At 41.2% G+C, this 13,651-nt stretch overlaps 1 protein-coding gene across 7 annotated transcripts in view; it reads left to right on the top strand.

Annotated features, from left to right (window-relative positions):
• The window catches only part of MRTFB (myocardin related transcription factor B), a 261,518-nt gene that overhangs the window by 207,971 nt on the left and 39,896 nt on the right, over nt 1-13,651 (top strand). For all 7 annotated transcript variants that reach the window (XM_059154986.1, XM_059154981.1, XM_059154985.1 and 4 more), the window contains 2 exons: nt 1,838-1,999; nt 3,288-3,466. In XM_059154986.1, coding sequence (XP_059010969.1) covers nt 1,838-1,999; nt 3,288-3,466 — 341 coding nt within the window. The remainder of the gene's footprint in view (nt 1-1,837; nt 2,000-3,287; nt 3,467-13,651) is intronic.

Raw genomic sequence — 13,651 nt, 5'->3', positions numbered from 1 at the left:
TTCCAACCACCCCTCAGCTTATTTTAACATTATCCCAATTTTGATCGAATTGGATCAGGCAAAAGTCTAAATTATTTTTCTGAAGTTCAGCTAAAATCCAACCTCGGCGCTGGGAGATGAGGAGATGATAAGAACAAGAACAGAAACATGAAAAATGCCAGCCTCTCATTTTCTGCTTTTCCAGACATACTGCTGATATCACTTGGTTGTGTTGATGGGAAAGAGGAAAAAGACTGTCCTACCTAGATGTTAACAAAGCATTTAAACATCAACCTGAGAGTGATCTGCGCGATCATCGTCTTTCTGGCATAAACCACAGCTGTCATACATCATCTACAGTTTCCATTTAGAGTGGGAAAAACAACATAAAGACACTTGAAAAGCAATCTGAGTTGAAAATCCTAGATTTTGTCATTTTCCCCCCCAAACAGTTTAGTTGTTAAATTGCCCTAATTTTTTTTTTTTTAAGATTTTATTTATTTATTCGACAGAGATCACAAGTAGTCAGAGAGGCAAGCGGGATGGGGGGGGTGGGAAACCGGCTCCCACTGAGCAGAAAGCCCAATGCGGGGCTCGATCCCAGGACTCTGAGATCATGACCTGAGCCGTAGGCAGAGGCTTAACCCACTGAGCCACCCAGATGCCCCAAATTGCCCTAATTTGATACCAGTTTGTTTTTTAATGACTCGTCTTTATCAAATCATCCCAAAGGACTTAAAATTAGGTTCCCAAGAAATAATTTTATTTTCGAAGCTTATTATTTTCCTATAACATTTAGTTCAACTATGTATTGACATCAGATATGAACTGATAGGAACTGTTTTGTGGACAATCAAGGTTGACTTTCGGTAAGCATGTAACTCAACTGGTGGAAAGAAAAGTGTTCAGCTGTGCGGAGAGTAGTCTATAGGCCATGGGCTTTTGGCGAGCTTTGGGCTTCAGCCGGGATATTTTACCTGCCAAAAAAAGAACATCAGTTTTCCTGAGATTACTTAAGGGGAATCTCATGCTATATATGAGGCAAGTAACGGTCAACTCAGAATTTTGGGTTAACACCTCACCATTTTTTTTTTATCAGTTATAAACATTATTGAGAACAATGTTATAAAATGTTAATGAGAGGTACCAGAAATGCAAGTCACTGACAGAATTACCCAAATGAATGAGTTACGATACTTACATTAGTTTCGCATCTGTTGTACAACCCGTCCATTTGTAGTAGATGAATTGAGGCTTCTTTAGGACCAATAGTTACCCTGTAATTAGATATTTCAGAGTTACATATCCAGAACTAAACCCAGATTCTTAATGATGATGACCGACTCTGAGACACCTAGGGATCAGCCTGAGAATATGATCTGTATGTAGCTCTTCCCATTAATTCCTGCAGAAAAAGTTTATAACCTAAGTAAGATCCAGTGGCCCCCGTTTCTAGGCACTGGCTTTGCAGTGCAGCCAAATCTACAACTGTGTCCTTCCTGAGCCGCGGACCTCATCTCCCTTGCCCATCCTCCATATTTCCAGCACCTAATAAATGTGAGTGTGGCCCTCCTGCCAGAAATGAACAGTAGCAGTACCCCGGTTCTGGGCATCAGTCCATGTTCATTTGAGTCTGAGGGCACTGTATAGACAATATAAAGTGTCTAGGACTAAAAATACATAAATGTATACCAGAGCATTCTCAGGTGGTCATTTTCTCTGTCTGTAAATACATTGAGCACACATAAATACAAATGCTTTTAAGCCAGTTTAAATTAAATTAAATTCTCTTGGCCTGAAATAACATTATGGAAGAGAGTAATTCAAGTCATGGCTAAAACTGGGTTTCTTCTTCTAGAGACATTTGCAGAGCCCTCTCTGCAGGCCACTCAGATGAAGCTGAAACGAGCTCGACTAGCGGATGATCTGAATGAAAAGATTGCTCAAAGACCTGGTCCTATGGAGCTGGTAGAGAAGAACATCCTTCCCGTAGACTCCAGTGTTAAGGAGGCAATTATAGGTAAGACCCTAAAAATATACGCTTTTCTGCGAGAAAGAGGAACTTAGAAGTTTAAAACAAATTTAATCCAAAAAGCCAGCACCAGTCATGAGTGTTGTTTTCTGCGTGAAGCAGAAATTGATTAACACTTGGACCACGTCCCGTTATTATTATTTCTTTATGTATGCTAAGACTGGCGTCTCTTACCAGTTAATACAGGATTCCTCTTGTCACATCTGAGGTTGATGTCCTTAGGTTCCGATTTCGTTATGATGTTTTCTAAGTTAACTTTTTTACATTACTCTGTTTAATTCCTCTCAATTCTGTTTACTTCTAGGAAAGATAAATCGCTTGTTCTGTGTTAGTTCAGCAAAGTAAACCGCACATGAGTACAGATGTGTTTATTAAAAAGGGTAATATCTGCCCTTTCATCCTGATCCTCTTATACTTAGTTAATAATGTTGCCAACTCTTCCCCCCCGCACCCCCAACACACACACATACATGTACTCTTTTCTGGCATAAGTTTTAGTAGAGAAAAAAATCTGGAATAATACCACTTACTCAGCAAGCAGTTTTGAAAAGTTAATATCCTACTATAAAAACTATTATAGTTTCCATTAGTCTGGGGACTTGGTATTTTGCATTAGTATGAGTTTAAATCTTAGGCAGTTTCTAGTCAGTGATCCTAAGTAGTACATTCAGTGATTATTCCATTCAGTCCCAAAGAAATGGAGCTGCAGAAGGTAAGACGTCGGTATAACAGGGCCTCTCCCAGAAGTAGGACTCGTCAACAGACACCGAGTCACGGCCCCATTTTCTCTCACACCTCTCAGTGCTTTTTAACACTTGTATCCAAATCAGGATCCACACAAGGGCCACACGTTGTCTTTGGCTGATGTCTCTCTTAAATCTTAATCTCCTGTGTGGGTCTTCCTCCTCCTCTCTTTTCTTACCGTGTATCTGTTGGGGAGCAGGCCTTGTTGTGTCCTCTAGCCGGTCCACACGCTGGATCTTACTGAATGCATTCACATTCCCAGTGTCACTAAAAACTTTTCTTTTCTTCTGTACTTCCGGAAACTGGGAGTGGGATCCAAAGGCTTGATCTGGTCAGGTCCTACTTCTCCCCCAAGTACTCATCATAGGTAGCAGTGCGTTCTTTCCCTGGGAAGTACATTATGTTCAATTTCTTTTTTTTCTTTTTCAGCCAGCTGCTTCTGTTCTTGTAGTAAACAGTGTTTCTCTTTCTTTATCATTTTAAGCTTGGTATTCCAAGGCCAAGATAAGCTAAAAATCGCTTCTCTCTTTAGGTGTTGGGAAGGAGGACTATCCTCAGACTCAGGGCGATTTCTCGTTTGACGAAGACAGCAGTGATGCCTTGTCTCCAGACCAGCCGGCCAGCCAGGAGTCACAGGGGTCAGCCGCGTCCCCAAGTGAGCCGAAAGTTAGCGAATCTCCATCTCCTGTGACTACAAGCACTCCAGCCCAGGTAGCTAGCGCCTTTCTTGCTTCTCCCACAACCAGACAGCGCCTTGTTTTATACAGCGGGTAACTGAGCTGCTTCTTCCAGAAGAGTCTAATAGACATTTTTTTCAACTGTGACACAAACACTGTTAACATTTTCTCAGTAGATTCTTACATTTTATTTCTGTTCTATATCCACATTTTTTATGTTACAAATAGTTGTATAATTTGCTTCTTACAAATTTTCTCATAACTTTTTTGGGGATATCATTTGCATACTATAAGGTATACCTTCCCCCTTTTTTTTCCTGCCATCTTAACCATTTTAAAATGGGCAGCTGAGTCGTGTTAAGTACATTGTTATGCAACAGATCTCCAGAAACTTTTTGTCTTGCAAAACCGAAACTGTATCCCTTAAGCAGCAGCCCCCAGCCCCTTCCTGGGGGGGGGGGGGGGGGGCTGACAATCACAATTCCACTTCCATTTCTAAGAATTTGACTACTTTGGGGGGGGGATGGGTGAACTAGGTGCTGGGGATTAAAGGGAACACTTACCACCATGAGCACGGAGTCAAGTACAGAATTGCCGAATCACTGTATTGTACCCCTGAAACTAATATTGAGTGTTACCTACCCTGGCATTTAAATAGATACGTATATACATACATACATATGAATTTGACTACTTCAGATATTTCATATAAACAGAATCATACAATATTTGCCTTTCTGTGACTGGCTTATGCACTTAACAAGTCTTCATGGTTCGTTCATGTTGTAGGTTGTGACAGGATCTCCTTCATTTTTAAGGCTGGATAATATTCTATTATTTGGATATACCGTATTTTGTTTATCTACTTGTCAGTGGGTCCTGCATTGCTTCCATGTCTTGGCTATTGTGAAGAATGGTGCTAGGTGCATGGGCTTGGAAATACCTCTTCGAGATCCTGCTTTCAGTTCTTTGGGTCATATACCCAGAAGTGGGATTGATGGATCATCTGGGGATTCTATTTTTAACTTACGAAGGAAGCTCCATACTGTTCTCTGTAGTATGGAGAATTTCACACTCCCACCAACAGTATGCAAGGGTTTCAGTGTCACCACATCCTCACGGACACTTACTAATTTATGTTCCTTTGAATAGCATCCATTCTGGTAGTATGAGATGATATCTCATTGTGGGTTTGTTTGTTTGTTTAAGATTGTATTTATTTATTTGACAGAGACACAGTGAGAGAGGGAACACAAGCACAAGGAGTAAGAGAGGGAGAAGCAGGCTTCCTGCCGAGCAGGGAGCCTGATGCGGGGCTCTCGATCCCAGGACCCTGAGATCATGACCTGAGTGGAAGGCAGACCCTTAAGGACTGGGCCCCCCAGGTGTCCCTCTCATTGTGATTTTGATTGGCCTTTCTCTCATGATTAGTGCTGTTAAGCATCTTTTCATATGTTTGTTGGCCATTTGTATATCATCTCTGGAGATAAATCTATTTGAGTCCTTTGCCCATCTTTAATCAAAGTGTTTGTTTTTCTGCTATTACGCTGCAGAAGTTATTTGTATATTCTGGGTATTAACCCCTTTTCAGATACATGATGAGCGAATATTTTGTCCCTTTCTTTGCGTTGCCTTTTTGCTCTACTGATAGTGTCCTTTGAGGCACCTAAGTTTTTAAGTTTGATACAGTGGCATTCGTCTATTTGTGGGTTTGTTACCTGTGCGTTAGGTATTCTTCTAAGAAATTATGGCCAGGGGCACCTGGGTGGCTCAGTGGGTTAAAGCCTCTGCCTTCAGCTTGGGTCATGATCCCGGGCTCCTCGGATCCAGCAGGGAGCCTGCTTCCCTTCCTCTCTCTGCCTGCCTCTCTGCCAGTTGTGGTCTGTCTGTCAAATAAATAAAATCTTTAAAAAAAAAAAAAAAGTAAAGAAAAGAAATTATGGCCAAATCCAGTGTCATGGAGCTTTTTCTCTATGTTTTCTTCTAGGATTTTTATAGTCTTGGGTCTTACATTTAGGTCTTTTAATCCATGTTAACTTTTGTCTATGGTGTAAGAGAAGGTTCCATCTTCATTCTTTTGTATGTGATACCCAACTCTCCCAGCATCATTTATTGACAAGATTGTCCTTTCCCGCTGGGCACTTGTGTTGAAGGCCACTGACCATATACACGGTAATCTAAGGACTCTGAATTCTGTTGCATTGGCTTATGTGTTTCTCTTTATGCCAGGACTACACTGTTTTGATTACTGTCACCTTGTAGTAAATGTTGAAATCAGGAAGGGTGAGACCTCCAACTCCGTTCTTTTTCAAGACTGTTTTTGGCTACTTGGGAGTCCCTGGAGAGTATTAGGGTGGATTTTTCTATTTCTGTTTAAAAAAAAATGGCACTGCAAAAATTCGCCCTTTTGAAATGTCTCATTCAGTGGCTCTTCGCAGAGTCACAGAGCTGTGCCACTCTCACCACCTCACCGCGTCTTGGTAAGATTAATTTTTCCCTCTTAAAAATGAAATTCACTATGAGAGCTTAATGGTGCATTTAGTTACTGTAGTCTAGTGGTCCTCAAATTGCCTGTAGCGAAAGACTAGTATGTGTTTGCTTTTTAAGGCGTTTGTTTAATTTCCAACTCATTGTGGGCTAATCTTCTTGTGAAATAACAATGCAATAGTAGGGCAGCCGGGCGCCTGACTGGCTCAGCCACACAGCCTACGACTCTTGATCTCAGGTTGACAGTTTGAGCCCCATGTGGGGTGCAAACATTACTTAAAAAAAAAAAAGTTGTGGGATAGCATCAAATCCGATATTTCATATAAACAGAATCAGAGGTCCACAGATCACACCTGGAATAACTCTGTCACAGATTTCCCTTTGTTTCTTGTTTGCCTGAACTGAGGTTTTTCATATGCTAATTCATCATTATTTCGTGCTGCCCGTTTAATTCCATGGCTTATACACATTTTTCTAACATCCCTATTCAATTTTTTTTTTTTAATATTTGGCCTAATATAAAGTTCAGGGCCAGTGCAGGGAATTTCTTTTGGTTTTTCTTTTTCTTTTTTTAAGCTTTTATTTATTTATTTGACAGACAGAGAGATCACAAGTAGGCAGAGAGACAGGCAGAGAGAGAGAGAGAGAGAGAGAGAAGCAGGCTCCCTGCTGAGCACAGAGCCCGATGCAGGACTCGATCCCAGGACCCTGAGATCATGACCTGAGCCGAAGGCAGCGGCTTAACCCACTGAGCCACCCAGGTGCCCTTCTTTTTGGTTTTTAAAAGTTACATTTACAGGGACGACTGGGTGGCTCAGATGGTTAAGTGTGTGCCTTGGGCTCAGGTTAAAACTGGATCCTGAGATCAAGTCCTACCTTGGGCTCCTTGCTCAGCAGGGAGCCGGCTTCTCCCTTTGCCTCTGCTCCTCCCTCTACACGTGTTCACTCTCTCTCCTCTGTCTCTGACACATAAATGGAATATTTACAAAATAAAAAATAAAAGTTATATATACAGATAATTACTTAAGAGAAAATTAGGCTCAAGATACCTTTCTGGCTGGCTTTATTCCAAAATGTGTTGTGACATATTGTGTCCTGAATTCTTTTTCAGAACACACAGATAAACACCAGAGGATTGAGTCCTATAGGAAAATATTCAAATAAAAGATATATTCCCTACCCCCAAAAAAGAATTAACACATAATATCTAGGTAAAGAATGATTTTCCAGGTTCTTTCAATCCTGATGCTAAAATGCTAATGATTTCACACTGTGGACAGTATAATACACTACCAGGTTCTTCCTTCAAAATGTACATTTTAACCGCCCCCCCCCAAAAAAGTTCTTCTTTGAAATATGTATTTCTGTGTGGTCTGTAAGAGACTAACACTGCCTTTCCTTGGACTTTTCTCTCTTCTTTTCAATTCTGATCAAAGTACAGCTGGAAAGGAATTTGCCAGAACATTAATGGAACACACATCACATATTGGAGCTCAGTTTATTTTATGCCTAAGCAATTCTTGAACAATGGAAAGCTGCTAAAAATTACCAACAGCCTGCCACATGTGGGCACCAGGAACTGTTTCACTGGTGCTTTTAATCCAAAGACTTTTTTCTCTATGCGGTTTCTGAAGCCATTTAATTAATCATTTATGTTAAGCCCCCACATGCTTTACCTGTAAGTGTGACCTGATAGGATCTGTGTTCATTTTCACAGTCTGTGCTATAGGGATGATCCCTGTGCCAAATTGGAAATAGTGCTGATAGGAAACCTTGTGGGTCAGTTACTCAGTGTAAATGAAGTGTGTGAAGACGAGCTTAGGGGAACTTGGGGTACTTTTTTCCCATTGTATCTAGTAGCCTCCCGGTAGACGACCTTTTCCAAATAATGTGGAAACCTTGGGTTAAGCGAACAAAGAGGATGAGCAAGGTCAGGTAAGCCATGTACACGTGTATTACATCATTAGTGTTAGACTATGTTTTATCTCAAATGCTTATCAATAAAGGACTAAATTAGGCCATCCAAGATATGGCTCTAATTTCTCCTGTTACCCTTTCAAACTAGCTTCCTGTTACTTATATACGAAGAGATGCTATCGCTGGTAATGTTTTAATTTTGAGCTGGTTTCCGGCATTAACCACAAGGCTAATGCTGATTCCATCCTAGTTCCTAATTCCCTTCTCCCATGACCAGTAGGAAAGTGCCTAAAGTGTATATTTGACAGAAGAGGGCATTCCTGTTTATTTATGAACAAATCAAGGTTTATTGACTACAAATGAGATGAGGGATAAAAAATACTGGTCAGCATGTGCCAAGCACTCCTTTGGGCCTAGCACTGAGCTACTTACTTGACGTGTGTTCCCAGGGACAGATGTCATCAAGAGACCATCTGTCTGGCCCGCCCAGGGTTTGAACCAAGGACTTTGTTCTTGTTAAGCCAGCAGTTTGAGATTCTTCCTAAGACCCTGTTCCAGCCCAGCATCCTGTCATCCTCTTACGACTCATCGTGGCAACTGCTATTTGCACTCTTTAACAAATGCATACATAACATTATTTACTCAACTATACAGTCTATGCACGTACCAGAAGTCAGTTACCAAAAATGAATAGTAGTAATTCTAATATTTACTTTGCATCCGTATTCTGGCCCCTAAGAATCACTTTGACTGAGACGTAATCATAAGAACTGAAACTATAAAACTCCTAGAAGAAGACACCAGGGAAAGCTTTATGACACTGAATTTGGTGATGACTTCTTTGATATGACACCAACGCAACAAAAGAAAAAAATACTTGGGCTTTATCAAAATGGAAAACTTCTGTGTATCAAAGGGCACTGTCAACAGAGTGAAAAGCAGCCAATGGAATGGGAGAAAATATCTGCAAATCACCAATCTGATAAGGGGTTAATGCCTAGAATATATACAGAACTCCCCCAACTCAACAGAAAAATAACTAACCTGATTTAAAAATGGGTAAAGGACTAGAATAGACATTTCTCGAAAGGACATAGGAGCACCCGGCTGGCTCAGTTGGTTAAGCATCTGCCTTTGGCTCAGGTCATGGCCTGGGGTCCTGGAATCAAGTCCCACACCAGGCTCCTTGCTAAGTGGTGAGTCGGCTTCTGCCTCTGCCTCTGCCCCTCCCCTACACTCAAGCTCATTCTCCTTGTCTCTCTCTCTCAAATAAAAATCTTTTAAAAAGAAAGATAAAAGATAAACAAGGGGCGCCTGTGTGGCTCAGTCAATTAAGCAGCTGATTCTTGATTTTGGCTCAAGTTAGGGTTGTGAGATGGAGGCCAGCATTGGCCTTCATGCCGAGTGTGGAGCCTGCTTAAGATTCTGTCTCTCCCTCTGCCCCTCCCCCCTTAAAAAAAATAAGAAAGAATGAACAAACAAATGGGTAGTAACCACATGAAAAGATGCTTAACAGCATGAATCACTAGAGAAATGCAAATCCACACCACATTAAGATACCACCTCACACCATTAGAATCGCAACTATCCAAAGAACAAAATTAACAAGCATTGATAAGGACGTGAAGAAATTGGAATCCTTCTACCCTCTTGGTAGGATTGTGAGATGGTACAACCACTATAGAGAGCAGTGTGGTACTTCTCCCAGAAAGCTAAATCTGGAATTACCGTGTGATCCAGGAAGTCCTGTTGTGGGTGTATGGCTCCAAGCGTTGATAGCAGGGACCGGAGCTGGGGTCTGTACAGTCGTGTTCAGGGCAGCATTACGCATGACAGCCAGAGCTCGAGGCAGCCCTCGTGTCCACTGACAAATGAAGGCTAAACAAAATGTAGTATATCTGTGTGATAGAATATCAGTCAGCCTTAAAAAAGGAGGAGATTCTGACCCACATGACAATTTGGGTGCACCGTGAGGACATTACAGTAAGTGAAATGTGCCAGACACAGAAGGAAGAACTGTGATTCCACTATTACGAGCTACACAGACTAGTCAGACTCGGACAGAGAGTACAGGGTGGTTGCAGGGGCTGGTGGGAGGCCAGGATGGGGAATCATTGTTTAATGGATTCGAGAGTCTCAGTTTCGGAAGATGAAAACGGTCCGGAGACGGGTGTTGGTGACAGTCACAGAACCGGGGGAATACGCGTAATGCCACAGAACTATACACTCTGAAGTGGTCTGAACGGTAACTTTCATCTTAAATATATTTTACCACAGTTTTTTTAAATAATAGATTTTTTCAATGCAGGATACATGCACATCCTCACTACTAATCAGCTCATCAGTACCAGCTCAGTGTCCACCAGATGTTGTGCCAGAAGATTAATGTTCAACTGCTTGTACTAAAAATGAGATGCCTAAACCGTTCAGCTGTGCGCTCCATAAACAGAGTGGTCAGTGCTAGGTGATAGATTGTAACAAAACTAGAATTTACGTAGGAGATCCATCCATTAAATATACAAAGCATGTGTTTTCGATTTGTATTCAACTCATTTGTACTAGTATTCATTTTATTTGTCTGGGGATCGGAATATGGAAACAATATTTAAAGAATAATTGCATTTTCCATTTCCTATTTGCATATTCCCATCTTAATTAAGATCTCTGCTGCATCCTAAATTAAAAAACACATTTATTTTGGATTTAAAATCTCCAGTACAAAAAAAGCTTTGTTTTTAAATATCTAATTTCTGCTCCTCTAGATCGCATAAAGAAATCTAATAAAAAAGGAACTTAGCAGAGAACAGTGATTGGTCCTTGACAAGTGTATCATCTTTATAGAAGGAACCAGTATAGACAACTGATATGTTATAAAATTTTAATCAGCTTAAACGTTTATTCTGACTTACATTTTTCTTTGTAGCAGAACTTCCCCATAGCATTTTTTTTAGAAAAGTCAGTCTTCAAGGTTCAAAGCGCTTTCTTTTTCCTTTTTTTTTTTTTCAGTTTTTCTTTTTCAGTTTTATTTTAAAGCCTAAATATTCATGTCTAAATATTAGACAGCAATGCTTTTCTGACATTTCTTGTCACAGTGTCGTGATGACAGTTGAAGAATTGGAAGTTATGAGACCTGTAGGTCGGGAACAGCAGTCAGATCCAATAAAACCAAGCAAAGTTTGCAGCTTTTTTGTTTTCTTGGAGAAAAGATTCTGAATCATTTTGAGATTAAATTTTGAAAGTACAAAAGGTGAACGTAGGTCTCAGTGGAAATTTAAACACTCAAGGCATTCTTTTAAGATTTTAACGTATTGCTCACTTGACTGTGGAACAAAATAAGTGTAGTATTCTTTATGGCTTGGATATTCTTTTCAACCTTTTTGGAATGCTGGCATTTCAGAAGTACTGCTCTTTAGGTGTTTTTTTTTGTTTTGTTTTGTTTTGTTTTTAACCCTAGCCACCAGGATCCTAGTAACATCAAGATAGGATGTAAGATTGTTTGAGGGGTCATTTCTAAAGCATATGAAAGAGACCGGCAGAATGTAAAGAAGAGTTTAGACATTTCTCCCTTTTTAACCAGAATTTATCTTCAGAGTAGGGAATACTAATAATCACTGTATCTCAGCTAGCTTATTCTCGTGTTTCACCGGGGTCTGTGGTTTTCTGAGTAGCAAAGTCACACTGAAATACCACAAGAGCTAATAAGATGAGGGTATCAGTAGTCAAGGCTGAAGTTCACTGGGAAATGTCTAGAACTCAAGGACACTCATTTTCATACATATTATAATGGATACCACATCCATGCTTCTGGATTATTTTTCAGATTTTTAACACTGACTGCTCTCAAATGCATCATTGCCATCATATTAGTCTGTGGGGCTGGACTGGTAAAATAGCTTGCCAGGTTTAAAGAACTTATCTACGGGGCGCCTGGGTGGCTCAGTGGGTTGAAGCCTCTGCCTTCAGCTCAGGTCATGATCCCAGGGTCCTGGGATCGAGCCCCGCATCGGGCTCTCTGCTCAGCAGGGAACCTGCTTCCTTCTCTCTCTCTGCCTGCTTCTCTGCCTACTTGTGATCTCTGTCTGTCAAATAAATAAAAAAATCTTAAAAAAAAATAAATAAATAAATAAAATAAAGAACTTATCTACAAGAAATACACACACACAAGTAATACATATATTTATCATATATGCAAATATATATATTCAAATATGCAATTTCTTCTTCATATGCCAATTATATCACAGCCAAGGAATGTTTTTCCCTGTATGAAAATTGACCCGGAGATAAATATCCTCACTTCCAAAAACTGTGCAAAGTGAAAGGGAAACAACTAAAACCACATCCTTTAAAGCACTGATTAGCCGGCCTTGACTGTCCTTTTCATGTCAGAGGTTCACTGAGGCGGCAGCTGGCTCAGGGCCTTTTGGGGGCAGAGATCAGCGTGAAACACAGGTGTCAAGAGTCTCAGATAAGGCCCTTTCTTTCACATCTATTTGAATGAAATTGAGTACAGTAGTCTCCCGTTATCCACAGGGGATACTGGAAACCACAGATAGTACCCAACACTGTGTATACTGTTTTTTCCTGTATGTACTGACATAAAGTTCTCATTATAAATCAGGCACAGTAAGAGATCAACAACTATAATAATAAAATAGGGCAGTTCTAACAATATATAGTATAATAAAAGTTACGTGAATGTGGTCTTTTACTCTCAAAATATCTTAACCGTCCTATACTCGCCCTCCTTTGTCTCGTGGTGATGTTGGAAAGGATACGTGCCTACGTGATGAGATGAAGTGAGGTGAATGAGATAGGCATGTGACGCAACCTCAGGCTGCTGTTGACCTTGTGACCGTATGTCCGAGGAGGGTCGTCTGCTTCCGGGCCTCAGATGCCCACGGGCCACTGAAAATATCATAAACCGTGGTGGAGGGGGCTACCGTGGAGCCATCTTTAAAAAGCCAACACTGTTCATTATAATTACTTAAAAGCTGAAATCGGTGGCAGAAAGGGAAAGCGAGCTCGGGGAGAGAGCCACATGGGCAAGCAGAGTTCATCGCACACCCACACACATACTCAGAGCCCCAGCTGGCCTTGAGCGTCTCACCCCGCATGAGTAAAGCCACAAGGAATTTCCATTCACCCATTACACAAATATTTATTGAGTAACTAGTATGTGCCAAGCTTCATATTTCTTGCTGCTGAAAAGCCTCTGAGTTCTCAGGTCATTTATTTTAAGGAGGAAAAATACAGTGTGCTATTCTTAAACCCAAATACATCAGCAAAGGAACTGACTTTGATTCTCGTAATGAATTTGAGAGTTGTGGGGGGGGGGGCAGTGGAAGTGATAAAGGGAGACATTTTTCCTTAAGACAAGGCTGGTAATAGTGAAGTCCATGTTCTAATTACTGTGCAACACTGAGCGGATTTGTTAAAGTAGACTGTTAGCGTAGATGGGCTGTTGGGTTGTTGATAAAATCTATCAAGGCCTTCCGCAGGAGCTTCCTTTGTTAACACGGGACTCCACAATGAGGTGTAGGGGTTGCTCATTTGGCCTCGGGAACAAATTAGCTTCTTGCTTTAGGTGTGAGGGTGCGCCATCAGCCAGTCAAGCCGCTGTTACAGACGCATTTGGCAGGTGCCCTCCCGTTGCGGGAAATGAGGGCGGGGATGGCGGAGGGACGGGCTCGTCAGGCTTGGACACGGGGACACAAAGTGGAAAGCAGAGTTAAGGACCCATATGTGGAGTGGGCGTCCGGGAATGGGGGCTTTCTTAGCAAGTGCTCCAGGCCCTGGGTCCAGGATATGCTAA

This window comes from Mustela lutreola, chromosome 17 (genome assembly GCF_030435805.1).
Source record: "Mustela lutreola isolate mMusLut2 chromosome 17, mMusLut2.pri, whole genome shotgun sequence".
NCBI classification, from domain to species: Eukaryota; Metazoa; Chordata; class Mammalia; order Carnivora; family Mustelidae; genus Mustela; species Mustela lutreola.
The sequence above is the reverse complement of the archived record's forward strand: the minus strand, read 5'-3'. Positions and strand labels throughout refer to the sequence as shown.